The sequence below is a fragment of the Cebidichthys violaceus genome, unplaced genomic scaffold (genome assembly GCF_023349555.1).
Source record: "Cebidichthys violaceus isolate CVI_PGR_0920_01 unplaced genomic scaffold, fCebVio1.0.p SCAF_23, whole genome shotgun sequence".
NCBI lineage: Eukaryota > Metazoa > Chordata > Actinopteri > Perciformes > Stichaeidae > Cebidichthys > Cebidichthys violaceus.
This window is the reverse complement of record NW_027176406.1, coordinates 204,543-225,951: the sequence shown is the minus strand read 5'-3', so window position 1 is coordinate 225,951 and position 21,409 is coordinate 204,543. Positions and strand designations below refer to the sequence as shown.

Below are 21,409 nucleotides of genomic sequence, written 5' to 3'. Positions count from 1 at the left end.
TCCTCTAACCCTGTCATCTGGCAAAAGCCCTGACCTCAGTGGTTGTAAATGTGGATACAAAAAGGGCTGTGGGGGGGGGGGGGGGGGGGCGACAGGTGTGACTCAGCACCGCCTATGAATGATCCTCCCAACATCAAGGGCAACACATCCCTTGTGCTATAAAATAGGGTATAGGGTCTGGTTTTTGTTCATGTTTGTTTTTTTGGTATTTCCATCTCCAACATTGCTTGGACTAACTCTGATGGAAGAAAGGCTGTCAACAAGGAGGATTTGGTAAACATCTCATTGGGAGATTAAGAAGAAGGGAGTCTTTTCTCTGTGTGTGCGGTGCAAGAGAGGGAGGGAGGGGGGGGGGGGGAGAGAGAGAGAGAGAGAGAGAGAGAGAGAGAGAGAGAGAGAGAGAGAGAGAGAGAGAGAAAACTTCCCAGCATGGGCCAGAGGGAGGGGGTGAGCCTGGTGGAAGGGACTGAAATGTCCTTCATATAAACCGGTGACAAAGTGGCGAGCAGCGGCCCCCAGGAAGCAGAGATCACAGCCAGCACAGAGCGAGAGCGAGAGCGAGAGAGAGAGAGAGAGAGAGAGAGAGAGAGAGAGAGAGAGAGAGAGAGAGAGAGAAGGAGGAGGAGACCAGAGTACCGCGTACAGGCGCTGGATTCACAGCAACACATCGGAGAGACGCGGAGAAAACACTCACCGACAGAGAAGCAGAACAAGAGGAGGAACTAATCCGGACGGAGCATCCTTCATCCCAAAGGTAAAAAAATGAAAACATCCCAAGCTGCGTTAAATGACGCTTAGAGTAAAAATGAGACGGGTCGATATCACAGCAACATTGCGTGCATTCATTTAAGAATATGCTCTGCTTCAGCAGATGAAACAAAAAATAGCACAAAGTGCCTTGAGGTCAGTGTAAACTCAATAATGAGCTCCACCAGACTCCATAGGGAAAACTGGATATTTTATTTCCCCCCAACTGCGTGATTTGAAGTTGCAGCTTTTGTAAAGATGTTCCTGATATGTTGTCAATTATAAAGGCTGCTGTCTGAGCGTTACTTGTACATGTTCTGTACAGAGCTACTGATACCTTTTTTGGTGATAAATTGCTTATTCTTTTTATTTTATTTTCAAGATTAGGTCAGCTGCTTCACATTTAATACAACACCAAACATTCGATTGGTAGAATATTGTGGAAAAACTGCGACAAACTAACGATTTTGTTATTTTTAAACACGTGAGCAGGCTATAGTCTGTATGGTTACAACTGTAAGGTGAGAGTAAACTAAAAGTTTCCCACATTTTCTGCCGATTTCTTATTTATTTATTTTATTCAATTTATTTTCTGCATATCTTAAAACAAATCAGTCAATCATGTTGAACAGCTTTGTCTAATTCGTGTCATGTGGGGCTACACATCGGCCAGCCTCTTGTCAGATTAAACAACTACGCATGTCATCTCATCTCAGCACGGTGCCTCTGTCTCACCTAATTAGGCTCAACCTGTCTACTAGGTCACCACATGCGGAGCCCGCGCGGCGCTTAACAGCCCGCGCTGGACGTCTAAATCACACACACATATGCCACGAAGATTGAAACTATGGAGCCCTGAGGATAGCTGCGATTAAGGATTTTACACCCAACGTATTTATTTCTGTATCATCAAGAATAATTTATTCTGTCGACGTAATGTATGCTTTATATTAGCCCATATCACACTCATTTGTGCGTGCATTGCCGTTGATTGCTTGAGATTCAGGTGCGAATATGTTGTCTTTTGTCTGCCGCTGTCCAACGTGCTGAACTCTTTCCCCAGACCTGTTTGCGGCTGCAGAGATGGGTGTCACCTCTCTCCCTCTGCTATTGGTTTGCACGTATTTGGCGGCGGCGCTGATTGGCGGGACCCGCACGGAGGGCGTGTGTCTCCAGGACGGCAAGCACAAGGCCGCGCCCGGCCCGGAGCCGCACCTGAGGGAGTGCGGGCTGTACGCTGACAGTGAGTGACCGCCGTTTGTCTTGAGACGCTGCGTGTTTTAACGGTGTGAAAGACAACCTGTGATGGAAACGGAGAAGTGAATTTCCTGACTGACGGCTGGCTGCAAATGTTTGTCCTGTCCTTGCTGCCCACAGATAGCTGCTGCACAGAAGAAGACATCCAGGATATCTCCCATGTGCCCTCTGATGTCAATAAGAACGAGCCCTGGGACAAGTGCGGGCCCCTGAGCTCTGAGTAAGTCTCACCCAGTAGGTGATCCGGACTCACCTTCAATTTCACCTGAAATCACCTGTAAACAAGATTTTTTATAATAACAATGGATCACTCAGCTACATGTCTGTACGTGTCGCTCGTAATGACGAACCCACAGAGAATAATCAATCTGCAGTAGGCCTGTCACGATAACTACTTTTTATTTTTTTACCAAACACGCATGCAAACACAAAGGGCAATATCGAGGTCAGCAAAAATTATCAATGTAAAGTCCACATATTGTGAAATGAGTTGATGAATGATTGAAGTCGTACAATAAGAACGTACAAATTAACGAGATCATATCCATATATAGTACGATAAGTCGATAACAACGTAAATACGATCGAGGTCATGTCCATTTTTGTTCCGATAATACAATAACGTTAAATTGATCGACGCCATGTCAGTATATTGTAGACCTAATCTGTAGTTCAACTCAGCTCTACGGATAATTACATCAACTTTCAGCTTGTTGTGTTTGTTTTATGGCCGGCAGCTTTACTCTCGGAGTCTCATATTTTTTACGAAAAAAAGTTAGAAAAAATCAACTGTACTTTTCCTAACTAAAGTAATTAGTAAACACCGTGGAGCATTTAGCCGTCAGAAGGTCTGATATTTCCCTCAGGAGTTGGTGGAGACCAAAAACAGAGCTAATAGCAGAGTGAATAGAAGACTTACATTTGTCAAGTGTCCGGAAAAAACGACGGCAAATAAATTCTAATGATGCTGTCTATCTGCTATGTAAACAGGCAATATTTATGTTTTGTATAGTTACAGATTCCATTGCCTCAAAGAGGCCAAAACTCAGTTATTGCAGGTTTGAGTAGCTTCAGTGTAGAATCTTTTCCTCCATAGCAATATTGAGTGAAATATTTAAACCCACAACAGAAAATTACTTTGAGATTTTACATCGTTCTGGGAAATGAACAATGCAACATGCCATTGTATAGCGATTCCAATGAAGAAACACACCCACACGAGATATTAGACAGCATGACAATATCAATATCAACTACTGTGTCGTGTCAAGGTTTAATTACAGATGTCATCATGTTAGTCATCATGTTAGTACTAACTGCTCTCCTCTCTCCCCTCAGGTGCGAAGGCTTCCTGAAGCGCGTGTCGTGTTTTTACCGCTGCTCCCCCGATGCCGCGCGTTGGCCTCACCCCCACCGCCGCTCCTACATCCAGGCCGTGCCGCTCTGCCACAGCTTCTGCCGTGATTGGTGAGTCTGCCAAACACATCTAAATCAAGATCAGCATGTGTCCCCCATCACCTATAAGGCTGTCAAGAGCAAGATGACTATCCGGCTTAGCGTACTGTGCCATCCACGCTAAGACTGAGTGTCCAATAAACTGCTTTTTATGTGTAGCCAGAGGATTCCTGAGTTTTCTGGTACACAACATGATCAAATATTCAAATGAGAGAATTAAAGTTGAATGTTTTGCCATTTCAAAAAATTTACCCACCTTTTTCCCAGGTTTGACGCCTGCAGGATGGACATGACGTGTGCTCGTAACTGGGCCAAAGACCCCAGGGGACAGAACTGCACCGGAACATGTGTTCAGTATCAGCAGGTAGGCTGTGATCTGGCACATCTGTGATCGGCTTTGTGTTGTTGTTTCGAGTGTGTTTAGCCACACTAGCAGCACGGCTTCATGGGTGGTAATTTAAGTCCCTCCAGCACTTTGGACCAGACGGAAATATCTCAACAACTCTTGGATGGATTGGAAATTTGGTTCCCTTGAGGACAAAGTGTAGTACAGTTTGTGATCCTATTATCATTCATCTAGTTCTGTCATCACCAGGTTTACATTTTTTTGTATTGTCCAATACTTTTGGTTTATGACCAAATACCAGCAAACCTAGTGGCGTTCCCTCAGCTGTACTTTATATTTGTGCTAATTAACAAAGTTAGCATGTCAAACAAAGATCAACTAAAGCCTTGATCATACTGCAGGACGAACACGGACAGCGGCCACCATTCGGATAATTAGTCTTGTCACACAGTTATATAGAGCTTTCAATATAACGGCTGCTGTAACAAGCTCTTTTAGCATTATTAAGAAGATAAACTGATGCATTATGTGAGCAGAGTGCAGTCACGCCTTAGCTGAGGAAAGCAAACTACGTGTCAGAGGTTTGAAATCCCACTGATGTCATTTGAGCCATGTGCTGCAGGTAGAAGGTCAGATACTGACTGTGTGTTGGTGGTCAAGCGAGTGTGCGGTAAGCGAAGGGTTAATAGCGCTGGGGCCGGCTCTGTGGGCTGAAGCGTGAAAAGGTTCGGTCCTGCTTCAGCGGACAGAGGCCAGCTGGGTGATTTAAAAAGAGGCAGACTGACCGAGGGGCCGGTGTGACTGTCACACACCACATGCCATGGCCCTCTATCCATCCATCCATCCATTTATTCATCCACCCATCCATTCATCCATCCATCCATCCACTCATCCATCCATCCACTCATACATCCATCCATCCAACCACCCATCCAACCACCCATCCATCCATCCATCCACCCATCCATTCATCAATCCATCCATCCATTCAACCATCCATGCATTCATTCATTCATGCATTCATGCATCCATTCATTCATTCATTCATCCATTCATTCATTCATTCATTCATCCATGCATCCATGCATCCATTCATTCATTCATCCATGCATCCATTCATTCATTCATCCATGCATCCATTCATTCATTTATTCATTCATCCATGCATTCATCCATCCATGCATCCATGCATCCATGCATCCACCCATCCATTCATCCATTCATCTATCCATTTTCCCTCTTTCTTTCCTCTTTTCTCTCTCTCTCTCTCCACCACAAATGAACACAAAGCCCCAGACACCAGACCTTTTAGTAAGGCTTTGTGGATGATTACTGGAAATGACCGATTTGTAGTAAGAGGGAGACAATGTATCCTCAGAGGGTGCTTTTTGCGTTTGTATCGGTCCATTTTCCTGTAGGGCGACACTAATGGCGCAAAAAAAAAAAAGAGGCTCCAATGAATTTAAGTAGTGTTTGAAACAGTTCCCGAATACAAAGAAACCGCATTCAGCACATTCAACCGATCGGGCCCTTGAAGAGAGACTGCAAACAAGTGCTCGCCTCTTGCAACAATTGTTTTTTTGGAGGTCACAGCAATAAAGCTTCGTTCTCTCGTTTTCTGTCGGCCTCCTCAGGGCTGTGACGTGCTGCACAGGGAAGCAAAACTGCCAATACGCACAGACAATCTCTGTGACTGAAAACCGCTCACAACTCTGAATTTAGAGATTTCTAAGCTTTACATTCAAATGGCTTAATCCACACATTCTCTGTGAGTGGAGAAAATCCACATGAAACATTTTCTAAATCCTCGATGGATTCCCAGTTCCGGGAAAGTTCACCTGATAGATAGGAACGAAATGCAGGTGTCTATGTGTGTGTGTGTGTGTGTGTGTGTGTGTGTGTGTGCGTTGCAGAATAAATATGCACACATACAGTGAGGATTTGGAAATGCTGACTGCAGTAGGTGTCAATTTGCATAGAAACAAGCTAATGCATTTAAAGGCACACATAGGCACACACACACATCCACTGCATAAGAAAATCCCTTCTGGCACTCTGTGTCACACTTTGTCTTTGTACTCATTGGTAACATTATTTGCCAGCCAAGGTCTGATTTATCGCGGCATTAGACACTCTCTCCGCTCCGGGTTTTGTGGGAATGAGGTTACATCTGCAAAGAGAGGCCATGTCCGTGCCAGGCGCTGGCACAAAAACACACCTAGAGCGGCATCTGTGGATCAGATATAGTGAATTAATGGTCTTAGTATGGGGACATCCGTCGGATGAGGTTACTGAAGGTTACAGCCTGCAAATTACTATGTAAATATTGTGTACATAAGGTGTACCAATCAGATACTTACTGGGTACTTATCTGTAGTTAGGGAAGAAGTACAGAGAATGAGAGGGTAACAAATTTGCGATTTGGCTTGACGTAGAATTAAACAGCCCCAGTCGCCAGGAAAAAAGACATTGTACATTTTTGCTAACCAGAGATGCGTCGAATGTGGATGTTTTTGCTTTCGGTCAGAGCAAGCGAAGTAGGACAACGAGCGATTGAAGTATATTGAAAGTTACGTGGTATAAAAATCATGTGGTATAATCAAGTAGTAAATTTGTTAGGTTCCGTTGTTAGGCTACGTTGTTAGGCTACGTTGTTAGGCTACGTTGTTCCGTTCCGTTGTTCCGTTCCGTTGTTCCGTTACCATGCTCCGTTACCTTGTTCCGTTACCTTGTTCCGTTATTAGGTCATTTTAAATGTGTGTGTTGTTCAATATATCCCTTACTGTAGTCTTTTGTTCTCAAATCTGGATCCTTTCTACTCAGCTGGTGCTACATAATGAAACTGACCTTTTTCTAATTCTAATTTTGACCCCTGGCCAAAAGAATCATTGCAAAAGACGATTGCTATTCTGCTATCTTCAGTCAATGTCGCACAGATTTAAGTCCTCTCTTTTCTCTGTCTTTCCTTTTTCACAACAGGTGTTACGTCGTAGAAGGGCAGAATTGAATAAGATAGGGAAGGGAAGGACAGGATAGAGCCTCGGGAAATTTCTGTATCTCACTTATTCGATCACACCATGTCGTCTGGAGCCACTTGTGCTCGTACTGAATTAGCTTTGGCAGCAAACCATGTCTGCCTGGGGAAGGACAGAAAATTGTGTGTGTGTGTGTGTGTGTGTGTGTGTGTGTGTGCAGCCCTGTGTGTATAATGAGGTCGCTGCAATAAGACCTCAGCGTCAGGCAGAGAGTATATGTAGTGGAAACAGCCGCCATCCTCTTTGTCCTTCGACCACGGTAAATATATTATGGCTTTTTCTTCTCTGAGCACCCTGTGTGACTTAGTCTTAATCCCCCAACCGACAGCAGGATGAAAGGAAGCAGACGTTGGGGTGGGGGTGTGCTACAGAGAAACAGGGAGAAGAAGAGAAACAAACAAACAGCGAGGGAAGCAATAAGAAAGAAAAAAAAGATACGATAGAGCGGAAGTTAGGTGGGGCACAAAGTGAGCTGTAGACGTGGCAGCACGTCTTAATGACTGCTTATGAGGCCGACAGTGAAGAGAGAAAACACAAAAACATCCTGTTTGTGTTTGTCCCTGGAACTTCACTAATTAGCTCCCCAAACTATTTCAAAGCGTGTAGGCCCCGCGCCATTCACGTTAAACAGCTTAAATGTTGAATTGTGATTTGTTTTTTTGCTGCGTTATGCACAATCCCTTTTTAATCCGCGCGTCTTACCGTATTAGAGAGGAGTATAATTTTTCATGCTCCAGAAACCATAAAGCCGATGTCAGCAGTAATTGGAGTCTTGCCTCAAAGTGTAACTTTGACCGAGCGTTGTGATGCGTTTCCTGTCAGATAGCGTACACAAAAGGTGCAAAAAGTGACCTTTTCTGATTAGTTTAGATCTGTCCGTTGGCTTTGCGAAGGCTCTGCAGAATCGTCGTTCTACCGTAAAGACGCCACAGAGATGGATTCTTTCAGATACCACTGTGAGCTTTTTCAAGGTCATCATGTCTTGCTCTCAAGGCTGGTGGAGACCAGGTGAGGCGAGCGAGAAAGAGAGAGAGAGGCAGACAAAAGCCGTTTGCGAGAGCAGCTGCCAGGTGCCTGCAGCTCCCTCTAACACCTGTAAGAGGGTGTTTGTTTTCAAGGCTATAATTCATGAATGTTAATTTTTTTTTAGATTTACTCCAAAATACCATACCAGTTTGGACTTAGTCCAATTTGACAAGTCATTAGCAGTTACTGAATTGCTCTCCTGACTCTAATAATAATTATCAGTGGTGGAAAGTACATTAGTGTCTCTCCAATTTATGCTACTTTACACTTCTACTCCAGTGCATTTCGGGGGGATATATTGTACTTTTGAATCCACCATGTACAGCTATAGTTACCAATTGATTATGTAAGAGATAATGTACAGCGCGCAGGTCATTTCAGGCACAGACGGATTATTGAATGGGTCTACTGGGCCCCCTGGCCTTCACCTACAAAATGTCAACTCCAAGAGACATGTACCAGCCAGGAAGAGACTAAAATAACAACATAGAACATAAAACAAACCAAAAAAAGAGACAAAATAAAACTACAAAGAGATACAAAACAGCTGCAAAGGAACAAAGGGACCACAAAGAGACTTACAACGACTATGAGAAGGGGAAAAACAACCATAAAGAGACACAAAGTAACTACAAAGAGCAAGATGCAAAACAGCTGCAAAGAAACCAATAGACCCCAAAGAGACTTGCAACAACCACAAAAAGGGGCAAGATAACTACAAAAAGACTACAAAGAGACACAAAGCCGCTAGACAAAGACACAAAACTACTACTAAAAGGCGGCAAAACATCCACAGAGACACAAAACGGCTACAAAGAGACTAAAAACAACTACAGAGAGACACAAAATGACTACAAAGAGACTCAAAACAACTACAGAGAGACACAAAATGACTACAACGAGACTCAAAACAACTACAGAGAGACACAAAATGACTACAAAGAGACTCAAAACAACTACAGAGAGACACAAAATGACTACAAAGAGACTCAAAACAACTACAGAGAGACACAAAATGACTACAAAGAGACTCAAAACAACTACAGAGAGACACAAAATGACTACAAAGAGACACAAAACAACTACAGAGAGACACAGAATGACTACAAAGAGACGCAAAACAACTACAGAGAGACACAAAATGACTACAAAGAGACGCAAAACAACTACAGAGAGACACAAAATGACTACAAAGAGACGCAAAACAACTACAGAGAGACACAAAATGACTACAAAGAGACACAAACTACAGAGAGACACAAAATGACTACAAAAGGTGCAAGGCTGTACTAAGATTTGTGTGGGCTGTGAGGTCACCATGTAATACCAGGGATGATACATTTGTATCCTGTCCTGCAACGAAACTAACAGAAGTATTATGTTGTTAAATTTGTATTATCTTGCGCATTAGACTAAACAAGATATATACAATTTAGAGTATTTGTACATTGTGGTCAGAGGAGGAGGTAGAAATCTCTTTATTTACAATAAATATGTTGTGTGTGTGCCTGTAGATGTACCAGCACGGCAGGGACCTCTGCGAGAGCCTGTGGGGGGACGCCTTCATGACCGTGGAGGACGAGCCGGAGGATGCCGGAGAGGCCGGCGAGGTCGGAGTGGAGGGCGCTGGCGGTCGCCCCTGCGGCTGCCTGACCCTCAGTCCCTCGGACAAGGACGTGATCGCCGCACTCAGGGCCCAGCAGGACGACCCGGAGGAGCTGGACACCACCAAGGCCGGCTTGCCCCAGTACCGCGCCCCGTGCCAGACCAAGCTGCCCCTGCAGGCCAGGAGCGGCAGGAAGGGCAACTCCGTGCTGCGCAAGCGCTCCATCATGTACGACGTGGAGGGGAGTGGGAGCGGCGTGTAGGGCGGAGCGATAGGCGACAATATATTTAGAGATCGTTGTCTAGATCCTAATCTATCTCTTCAAACAGAGTTGTAACCTCGATCATCTAACTAACCTTACCACACAGACCTAAACTGGCATTATCATTATCGTCACATTCTACATGTAATCTCTATGGTTTTAAATAGCACATCTGGTATAAGATAGACTGACAAGCTTGCAACACTCTCAATAAACACCTGGTTATTTATTTGAACAACCTAAATTGCCAGGATTTAAAAAAAAAAAAAAAAAAGATATCACTAATATAGGCAACATCCTTAATTCTGCAAGGGCTCTGACTTCAATAATAAATATATTGATTATATCCCATAACGGCTGCACAAAAGTGAAGACTTTTTTTTATTTCAGAAGTCAGGTATTTGTTTTGCTTTGTGAGGCTCTGTAAAACGCATCGCTGACATTTTGATATGAGGCTGTTAAAAGTCCTAACAGCGTCAGCGCGTGTGCATGAATCAAACGCGTCGTCAGAGGACTTTTCACGGCAGTATCGTAAAAACACAATGTACCCGCAGCCAGTTCACCGACCCCGCTTCTCTTCTCAATCATTCTATAGGTGACTTTTAATCTGTGCGCTAGTCAGTTGTTAAAAGCAGATCTCGCCGTTGTGATGCCGTATCGTGCAGTTCTACATGTCTTAAGGTCTATGGTAGCGGAGAAGGCCACGCAGAGTAAAGATAATAAAAAAAAAATGAATGTAGCTTTCTACCAGAGATTACTGGTACCGGAACGCGGGGGATCGGGTATGATAACGACTATGGAGCGGCACGCGTAATACCTGAGCGGAGGTTTAATACTCAGAAACACATCTGCCCGCCACAGTAGATCCGCAGAGGCAGCGTTCATACCAATGAAGGTTGCTGTGGTAGTTTGGAGCACGTTGTATGTCGCCAATGTATCGTGGATGTTTCTTTTATAATTACGGCCTGTATTCTTTTTTGTTAGAGCGAGGCACTGTTAGATGTACGTGTTTTGTAAAAAAATAAAAATAAAAGGGAAACTGAGTTGTCAGATTTACGGTAAGCTTGCTGAGATGGGTGTTTGCTGTGCTTTACGTTCTCAATAAAGACAATATTTCTAAATGCCAACCTGAGCCTGAGTCACAGTTCTTCTGGCTGCACTATTGCAGTCGAGCCCTTTATCATCGGAAAGTCCCACACAGAGAGCATGCTGTGATACAATGGTTACCTTTCATTTCTGATGTCCCCTTACAGGACTGTCATGTTCCAAATATGTTCCTTTAAATGGAATTTAACTGGACTTTATTAATTATATAGACATGATTACAACATTTCCATGGAATTTAACTGTGACTGGTTTGGTTGGTTTGACTATTTCAACTGATTATCTATTACTTTATTCAACTATTTATTCATTGCTTTTATAACAATATCACGTGTTAATCCATAACTAATTATTTCAACTTCTCTTGCTATAACTAGTTTGCACACACTGGTCTTCATTAAGCGTAGGTCATGAGGATACCGCCACTGCCTGGTTTGTTATCACTGGTGTGATTTGTATGGAAACATTTCCACAGTTTTATCGAGGAAAGTTTGGAAATTAAACAACCTTGTTTGTAAAGCGGAAGATTTCTGCATCTTCTTTTTTCTTTTTCAGAGAAGGTGGATTTTTGGAAAGGAGTAGCCTTGGTTAGAAATGCTTCTGTAATCCTTTCTTCAAACACCAAAACCCCCAGAGCAGAGCTCAGCACAGTACGGAGTTGTCCTGCATGCATCAGAAATATATAAACAATGTAGTTTGATGATCTACTTGTTCAAAACGAATGAAATCAAACCCTTATCAACCCTATAAATCAGAAGGCCACGAACTGTTGTCATGCTGAGAACCATTTGACTGCAGTGTTGGCGTCTCAAAACAACATGGCCCCCACCTCTGTTTACTGGAGCAGACAGTGTCCATGCAACGTCTTCTCACCGCTGTCAGCCCCAGTATTACTGATACAGCCTGACAAGCGTGTTTACCAGCTGTCACTCAGTCTCGCCCCTTAGCCGACCATCGCTTTAAGGGAGATATTCAGATGCCCTTATATTAATAAATGCAGAACTTTTAACAGTGTCAAAGTCAGGTTTAATTAGACGGGCCACATTTAAAATGAACGCCTTTTGGGTTTGGACAGATTTACAGAGATTCAGCTTTGCAGCAATTGAACTGACAGCGAGGCTACGTCACCTGAATCCAACAAATCGACATCCCCCATAAATCATGACCCGTGAATCTTTAAATGAACCGTCAATATATAGTCTTTAAAAAGAATCTCATTAAAAGTGACTAATACTTGGAACTTAACACATAAGTCGTCTTGGTAATGTGCTTCTCAGTGGAACAGTGTGTGCCCTCTGCAGGTGAGATTGCAGCGAACACACACGCTGTGCGTCATGCTGATAATGCCACGCACCATTTGACAATTCTTTTTTTAAAGGATAGACAATGAGGCACAGTGTGTGTGTGTGTGTGTGTGTGTGTGTGTGTGTGTGTGTGTGTGTGTGTGTGTGTGTGTGTGTGTGTGTTTGAAGCTATTTCTGCAGCCAACTTGTGCCTTTTTGATGATGTTAGTTAATAACGTGTCCTTCGAATAAAAGTCATCATCACAGCAAATGACAGAGCTGGACAGAGGGGGTCACAAATGAGTGTCGCTCCGCACACACACACTCAATTAAGCTGATGACGGCGACAATGTGAGCGCTTCAGTGATAAGACTAATTGTAACACAGAAGAGAATGAGGTTATCTTTTTAATGTGTTTCAGCGTCATTCCGGACTTTGTTCAAGGCCAACACACACACACACACACACACACACACACACACACACACACAGTTCATCTGAGCGATGAGTAATGTTGCCTGCGTGTGTCTGTGTTGGATTTCATCCTCTACTTATGGATTACCTTCACATCAAGGAGGAAACATCCTTATGGATAACACAGTTCATACAATACTATATATACTATACAAAAAGGAAAATACAACGCAGTCATTTTAGGGACTGTATAAAAATTACCCTCCAACTAAAAGAGGCACATTTACCCTTAAAGCTAGGGTTTGTAATCTTGACAAACTAGAAAGAGTACGCTAGATACGAAAAAATTGATTTAACCGAAAACCCAGCCCAATGTTGCCAACTCTTTTCCGATGAAAGTTGCTAGCAGTGCTAGCTCCAAAATGCGCTAAATCTAGTGCGAAAGTTATTGAGTCAGCAACACTGACAGCCCGTCCTTTCAGGCCTCCCTCAGAAGCCACTCCCCCAAAAATTATCATCATTCAACTCTCTAAAGTCAGAGCGTGTTTAAGTCCCGCCCACACCGGAGGGGAAAACAATTCATTGCCTCCTTATCACTATTGTCAGCTAGCAAACAACAGAAAAAATGCCTAATGGCTGCTGTGTGGTGGGATGCACTACCGACAGGGTAAAGAACCCAGAGCTAAGTTTTTAAAAGGTGCAGAACCAAAGAACTGAGAATGCAGGAAATAAGTTGTGAGGCATCAACGTGTAAAATGGGGAAACTGTGTGATCCTGACACTCAGTAGCTTAACGTTACGTGTGCAGCAAGCATTCTGTCCAAATGTCAGTTTTAGGCTAACTATATTTCTGTAAGTTACGCTAACGCATTTTGACAATTGTAATATAGTGGAATGTGGATACATCAAAAAGCTATGCAGTTTTATGTTAGCAAGTGCCTCAGCTAACTACAGTAGCTTGCCATCACATAGCTAACATTAGCTTGCTAACCGCTAACTCTTCCCAGTCCACCATCATTTTGGATGCTAAATAAATCCTTTGACATGCTAAAATCTGAATTTCTTAGCTAGCTACAGACATAAGCGTGAGCGTGGTTGCATATTGTAGCACTGATTGTTTACCCCCCCCCCTTATTTTTAGAGTATGACATGTGCCCTGTCCCTGCAATGAAGAAAAACAACAAACATGGCTGTTGTTAGTACTGACGTGCGATTAGTGCATGGGCAGAGTGCACGCAGGTAGGCAGGCAGGTCGCCCTTTCAATTATTTAATTAGGGCCCACCACACCTTTTCAGCAAAAGAAAACAAAATACGTAACCCTCTCAATTTTCTGACATTCCCGCCCTGATCATTTTCCCACAGTTCCTTACTGAAATTAAATACTGAATTGTGATCCTAGAGGCTGCGCAGACAGAGTAAGATGAATAATGTACGCTCTCTTCCTGCATTAGGGAACTTCTATGAAGATTGCATGATTTCCACATTATCTCCTGTTAAAGAGGAATGTTTCATATTCAAACAATATGAGGAATAATCTGAATTTTAATCATCCCATCTGACTACACAAAGTAGGACAGCTATTACGGGCGCTAAAGCTCTCCGGCTTGCGGCTCAAGACTTTTGGCTGCTGTTCCAGTGTTAGTCCACTAGATGACGATGTGCGCCTACAGAAACCCTTCAGACCGCGCTGAATCACTGGCTGGTTTACTCTGTACAGTACTGTATGTGTGAACCTAAAACCTGCTTTCCAGGCCACTGCTCTACTGTAGTGTTAATACACCAACGTGACCATATTTCAACAAACGATGTCTACATGCCAATTCATTGTATATTCAGTCACAGTGTTCAGTATGTGACAGCTTTATCATACATTACTGTTACTATGGGCGGATTATGAGACAATGGGCACAGACATGCAAAAGACCCCACTATCCCTCAGGAGGAGGACACGCATACATATAGTTGTTTAGCCTCTTTTTGATGTTGTTTTGTATCATTTTTTTGGCATTTTGCATTTCTTTGTATAATTTTGCGTGTCTTTGTAGTCATTTAGAATCTCTTTGTAGCCATTCTGCATCTCTTTGAAGTAATTTTGTGTCTCTTTGTAATCATTTAGAATCTCTTTGTAGTTATTCTGCATCTCTTTGAAGTCATTTTGAGTCTCTTTGTAGTTGTTTTGCCCCTTTTAATTGTCATTGTGAATCTCTTTGTGTTTCTTTGCAGCTGTTTAGTGTCTCATTGTAGTTGTTTTAAGTCTCTTTGCGGTTGTTTTATGTTCTTTGTGGTCGCTTTGGGTCTCCTCCTGGTTGGTACGTGTCTCTTTGAGTTGACATTTTGTAGGTGAATGCCGGGGGGGGGGGGCTCTGACACTTTGGGTCCCAGGGCTTGTGCACGGTAGTCCTGTTCACTAATCCATCCATGACTGTTTCTGGCAGCATTGTGTCGAGAACAGTTGGTGTCTGACTACGACAATGTGTTGAATTAATGGGACGGATAATTAATGAATCATACTTATTTAAGTGTAAACCACTTCTATTGTCGTCATACATATGGCCTATAAAGAGTCATTCATATAGGCTTCCCACACTTGTGATACTGTACTATGATCAAAGTGAAAACACATACATTTTACGGCCTCAATACGCGCAACAGACTGAATAATTTCTTATGTATATGGTTCAAATGTTTCTTTTTATGACTACAACAAACATTTCCCAAACAAGGTCACATGAAAGAAAACATCCCCTTCCCTGAATCAGTTCTCTATTAGCCGTCTAAAACTTGTGATCCAACTTCTGTGAGAAGCTCAGATGGCTGCGGCAAGGTGGGAGGAATATTCATGCTTTTCGTAAAGTTAACAGAAGACTGGAGAGAGGGAGAGGATGAGTGATAGAGAGCCAGGCCAGTGTGTGTGTCTGTGGGAGGGGATGGGGGCTCGTGGAGAGGAAAATCAAACCCACCCAGAGCTCTTCATACGTCACCGTTCACATCACAGATGTTCCAACAGACACTCAGTGTGGGTTGTGGGCCGAGGCGTGTGGAGAGCCAGTATGGCTTCAATTGGCTTGTTTTGTGTGTGTGTGTGTGTGTGTGTGTGTGTGTGTGTGTGTGTGTGTGTGTGTGAGCGCATAATAATATGTAGGCCTGCTGTGTGCGTAAATGGAGACTTCAATGCTGCAGTGATATTTAAAAAGTATTCCTTTGAGTAGGAGCTGTTCTGCTTGATGCTTGTGAGTGCAGAAGAGGTGTTATTGGGTTAATGATACTCCATATATTCATGAATATTTGAGAGAAACTAAAATATTCTGCCATGCTTCAGAGCCACTGCCATTCATTCATTATCATACATATTTTAAACTGTTGAACACGGCAAAACAGGCACTGAGATAAGCACAAAAATAAAATAATGTACATCCCCTGAAATCTAGTCTTCTTGATGAAAAGGAGAACTTGTGTGGGCGTGCCCGGTTCAGTTTCCACGTCCATGGCAGAAAAGTTAAATAGGGGAGTTGTTATTGATGGAAATTAGGCTATTTAAATACGTCAGATGAAAAAAAGAGGTTAAAACCTCTCCAAAACAGCTTGAGGTGAGAGTGCGCGCCTAACCGCAGCCCTCACTCCTTCGCTCTTTTGAAGTGGTTTTCGTGAGTACCGAGAGAGAGAGAGAGAGAGAGAGAGAGAGAGAGAGAGAGAGAGAGAGAGAAAGAGATAGAGAGAGAGAGAAAGATCTTCCTTTCTGAGTCCATGCCGGCTGTCTTGTTTACTTGCACGTCACAGACTGCTTTAACAGGACAGAAATCCCCCTCAGTTTTCCTGAGACCAGCTTTGCGCACGACTTCATAAACGCATCTATGGTGTTTTTTCACACACTTTATTGGCTTCACATATTTCCCCGATAATAAGCTCCCAAATGGTCCCCTAAGTCACTTTAGTGCACAATTAACCCTCCCTCCCATCACATCCCCCCCACTTTACATTATCATTGTTATGTGCGTCTGGGGCCCCGGGAAGAACGTTTAGTGACCCCTGGGTAATAGCGTGAGTGCTTTAATGACTCATTCACTTACACCTAACGCAGGACCCCCTCCCCCCCTCCATCCATCCATCCATCCATCCTTTGAAACCCCTGGTGCCGCACATATTTGGCCTCTGATGCGTCCCACAAGAATGTTGTCCTTGGCAGCGCGCACATCTCCGTCCATCCACACAAGATGCTCCCGCGCGCTCCGGACGCCCACTCTCGCCTACCGCTCTGCCAAGCGGCGTGGCATCTCGAGACGCCCCCGGCATTCCTGGAGCCACTGTCACTTCTCCTCCTGCCAATCTTTTTTCTTTTTTTTTTAAAATCATACTAACGCCTCAAATATGTACTGCGACGGCGACGAGTATGTGCCAACAACAGGTTGCTCCCGACGGATTTGAGAATGTAATTAACGCTTTATATTGATCATTTTGTAATCACAGTTCGCGTTTCACGATGAAAGCGGTACTTTAAATGCTTACTTCCTGCTGTCATTTAGCAAATTATCTGAAAACAACAAGCTTGTTAAGTCTAAAGTTGCATAATAACAAAAGGAAATTCCGCCACCCTCGCGGAGCTCGCAGCCTTTATCGATGCAATAGGAGGGAGCGGAATGGAACTAGTGTGCGTTACCTGGGCGGGGGTTCCCAGAAACCCTCCCATGTGACGGAGTTTTCACCAGCATGCCCGTATATGGTCAAGCCCGTGCGTAATAAGGAAAGGCCTACGTGCGCGTGCTACACGCTCTGTGCGTAAAAACGCGGAAACCCGAATGTGCCTGTGTCAGGGCTCCTCACCGGGAGCTATGGCAACTGTTATTGTCACAATGTGGTAGTACAGAAACCCCGTTTGTGATCGTCTATCCCCCTCCACTCTGTATGTGAGTTGCGTGTTGTACTGATGTGAAAACAAACACTCAAGTCCACCATTTGTTCGTTTCATTTGGAGACACTTTACTTAAATACACATCACAAATAAAAAACAAACAAAAAGACAGTGTAAACATTGGACGTCATTGGTTTGCCCGGATCAACCGGACAAACAAAAAAATAATTTACACATTGAATAAATGCAGCATTGCATGACATTATCGGTTGCAAAAAGTACAAAGAAATACACTCATCATTCCCACTTTCTACCATTAGTAAACCCCGACTCGTGGGTCTGTCTGTGCACGCGACGCTGCTCAGTGTCTGCTCGGTCTGGATGCTGCCCCGCGGTGTTAGGGGTTGAATGGTGCTTTGAGCGATGTCCAGCATCCGGAAGTACCATTTGTAGTCAGTCTTTTCACCCCTAAAGCCTAAAGAGTTTATTCAACGCACAGCCTGGCGGGCCTGTGCTGCTGTCCGTGCTGACAGCACACCAGCCCCCGGTGTCCCGGTGCTGCGCGTGCAGAGCACGACTCCAGTGTTATTACTTCTCAGTCAGTTAGTAGTCTCTGTCGTTTTAAAACGCCTCCAACTTGCTCGTGAGCATCAGCTGACAGCCGCTGCTCACGTGTGTCAGGACCTTCTGCTTGAGCTGCGCGACCTGATCCCGGAGCACCGACGCCGTGTTTGAGAGCCCCACGTTGTCGTTCTTCAGACCCTTCACCTTATCCTCCAGCCGGGCGATGCGCTCCAGCTTGCGCCGCCGGCACTTGGTCGCCGCCAGCCTGTTCCTCAGCCGCTTGCGCTCCGCCTTGATCCTCTCCTGGGTCTCCAGGTCGATCGGGGACATCGGAGGCGAGCCGTCGCTGCTGAGCAGGTCGGGAACGGTCTGGGGCTCCTCTTTCAGTGAGACGAGCCGGTGCGGATGGAGCGCGGAGCCCGGGAGAGCGTGCTGGAACGGGTGCACGCCGTGCGGTGCGGACTGCGGGTGGCTCTGCTGGTGCGGCGGCAGGTAGCTGATGGTGGCCGTTGGGTAGCTGGACGCGGAAGAGAGGCTCGTGTTCGGGCAGTAGGCGTTCAGTGTGGTGTAGATGGGAGGCTCTGGCTGCAGGGCGGAGCCGAAGACGCCAGAGGCCGCCGCTGCCGCTGCCGCCGCCGAACACGTCGTAACTCCGCCGGCTCCGATGGACACGTTGGGAGGGGGCATCTGGTTCATCTTGTGCAGCTCGTCCAGGGCTTTCACGAAGCCGTCAGCGAAGCCCTCCTGCTCATCGGTGATGCCCCGGTTGTAGAAGTACTGGCCCGGGGTCGGGGTGGTGATCACGCCGTTACTGTTCTGGATGATGAGCCTCTCCAGCTCCGGGGACGCGAGCTTCAGCGACCCCACGTCTTGGTGCCCCCCTTGGTACGGGTCTATCTCGGCCCTCAGCTGGGATTTCAGGCTGCGGTAGGGCTCTGTCAAGTTCAAATTCATATTCTGCTTTAGCAGTTTGTAGTCGTGCATGGCTGCGTCCGACTGACCGTAAGCCGACAGAAAAGAGTCGTCATGGTAAAAGGGCTGTTCCATCTTTGTAGACATAAAGTCGTAAGGAAAAAAAGTGAGCTTACCAGCTGCTTTTTTTATTTTTTAGAAACACAGTCTCTCGATAATCAATACAATGTCAGTGTCAGCAGAGAGCGTGCACCAACTCGTTGTCTCTCTCAACAGTGTCCCGAGTTATTCAAAAAGGGAATTTCAATATCACTCCCAAAAAAAGAGTGAAAGTCCAAGGTCCAACAAACAGCTCGGTGTCAGAAGTCTTTCTCCAGGGTCTGATTGCTGTTGTCTTTTCTTCTTCTTCGCAATCCCGCGGAGGAAAAAAAAGTTAATAACTCTGTTTGGAATTCCTAAATTTTGCTGATGCTTGGCTCTCGGGCGCTCGTTGAGGTGTGTTCGATCGGGTCGGAACCGTGCCTTTTTATATAGGCATACAACACGCGCTCTCGCTGCCTGGGCAATGCGGCGTCGCGATTGGCCGAGCAGCTCGGAGTCCACGCCCAGCGAGTGCGACGTCGAGTGACGCTATTGCCGGGAAGAGGCGACTGTAAACAAGCCTGTAGGCATGAAAGGGAGAGAGAGGGGGAGAGAGAGGGGGAGAGAGAGCGGCATCGCAGCGGAGACCGTCAGAAATAGAAGAGTCCGCTTTATTTATCTTTATTTATACAGCCCTGTAGGTTGAATAAGCGGCCCGTTGGATAAGCGAAGAGGTGAGGTGTCTCTGTTAGATTTCAAACCAGTGCTTTTTAATTCACCCGTCCGTGTTGTTACATTGTAAAAAAATAAATAAGAGCGCTTATTATTTGTTTGAGTTAATCTACTTTTACAAATGTCACATTGAATACGTTATCGGCTCTTGTGCGCGCGATGTTCGCCCCCATTAGATATGAATTATGTCCTCTATATAAAACGCCGGACTGCTGTGCTGTTTATTTTGAATCCACGCTGCGGAGGAAGTCCTAAGTCCTTATATGGGCACGGTGACGTTCCGGTTTCCTCTCCGGGAGAACCGGGAAGCCACGCCCAGCAGGGCCTCATTCCAGCGGCAGTCCTGCTCCAGCTCCTGAATAAAAAATAAAAAATCCATGTGTTTGTGACACAATCGGGGACTTTCTGTCTTGGCACACACACACACCCACACACACACACACACACACACACACACACACACACACACACACACACGCGCGTGCCCACCGCGCACACACACACACACACACACACACACACACACACACACACACACACACACAGACAGTATCCTGACAGGTTTGCGAGGTACTGCTGATGTCGGGCAGTAACCTGAGTGGCCCTGCTTTGATCACGCGTGGGAAATACAGGAAACTTTGTCCCACCACGAGCCGAAACACAGTCAATTATCTCAAGCAGGAAGATTCATGTTCGATAATTGTTGCCTTTTGATCTATAAAGCCTGTTTCACAAAAAAAGAAAAGGAAAAAAAACAACCTTCAATTGGTTTTGCTTTTCAGGTAATTTGGAGTTTGCGGTTCTCTCTCTCAGAGCGCAGAGAAAGGAAATGCGATTCCTCAGTCGCACACCTGTTTCAGTTGCGGAGAAGGGAACCTTTGTCTCCTGTTTGTAATTCTTCCAACGCCCACGCACAACACAAGTGCCTCCGCCGATGTAGCCCACATCGCCGCATCAGACAAAACGAGTCAGGTAGGATGCTTCGCCAGGCGCTGAATCCTCCGGCTGCACCTGAAGGATGACCAGGAAACACATCAATAACAGATGACTTATTTACAGGTGTCGGCTGCAGACGAGGCCAGAATACATTCACTGAGTAATGAAACATGGAAACAGGCAGGAAGCCAGACTGGATCAGTGTTCTACCTTTGTTGTTGTTGTTGAGACATATCCCCGCAGCTCTATCAGAGGAGCTCGAGGCCCCCATTCAGCGACACTGACATGTTCCAAATATGTTCTCATGAATCTGGATGTTAACACTATTAATTATACAAAAGTGGCAACAATATTTTCATACTATTGAATTGTCAATACCACTTAGAGTAACAGTAGCTGGACATTTACATTTAGTTATTTCAACTGTTTATTCACTCTACTGCTCTTTAGTTAAAGCTGCTACAAGGAACTTTTGAATTGCTTTGATTTTGGCAGTCCCTGTGGGCTTAACCGGTAGCACCAGAGACCCTTTAGAAAACCTCTTTTTCTTTACTGCAGTAGGGTCTGATGGTTTTTGCCCAGCTCGGTCTTGGTTCTGGTTCTCCCGGGGCTCCCATTCCCTCCAGTGGGCCCAGCGTGGTGTTGGTGCCCAGCGGGGACCGGCGGTGCCGCGAGGCGAAGCTCTGCTCCCGGACCGAGGAAGGAGACGCTGCTGCCGGGGGGCGGAGCTCCGACTGCAGGTTGAAGGGCTGGATCTGGGTCTGTCCGCGGTGGGCTGGGTGGTGCTGGAGGCCCTGATGGAG

The 21,409-nt window shown here is 45.1% G+C and overlaps 2 protein-coding genes across 2 annotated transcripts; one reads left to right on the top strand and one right to left on the bottom strand.

Moving 5' to 3' along the window:
- The first annotated feature begins 449 nt into the window (after nt 1-449).
- rtbdn (retbindin) lies at nt 450-10,873 on the top strand. Its single transcript, XM_068719101.1, has 6 exons — nt 450-754; nt 1,811-1,990; nt 2,125-2,224; nt 3,343-3,471; nt 3,727-3,823; nt 9,381-10,873. Exons 2-6 carry the CDS (start codon nt 1,831-1,833, stop codon nt 9,732-9,734), a joined length of 840 nt encoding a protein of 279 aa, XP_068575202.1. The 5' UTR covers nt 450-754; nt 1,811-1,830; the 3' UTR covers nt 9,735-10,873.
- Nucleotides 10,874-17,484: 6,611 nt separating this feature from the next.
- On the bottom strand, nt 17,485-19,371 carry junbb (JunB proto-oncogene, AP-1 transcription factor subunit b). The gene has a single exon (XM_068718453.1). It carries the CDS (start codon nt 19,002-19,004, stop codon nt 18,003-18,005), a length of 1,002 nt encoding a protein of 333 aa, XP_068574554.1. The 5' UTR covers nt 19,005-19,371; the 3' UTR covers nt 17,485-18,002.
- Nucleotides 19,372-21,409: the final 2,038 nt, after the last annotated feature.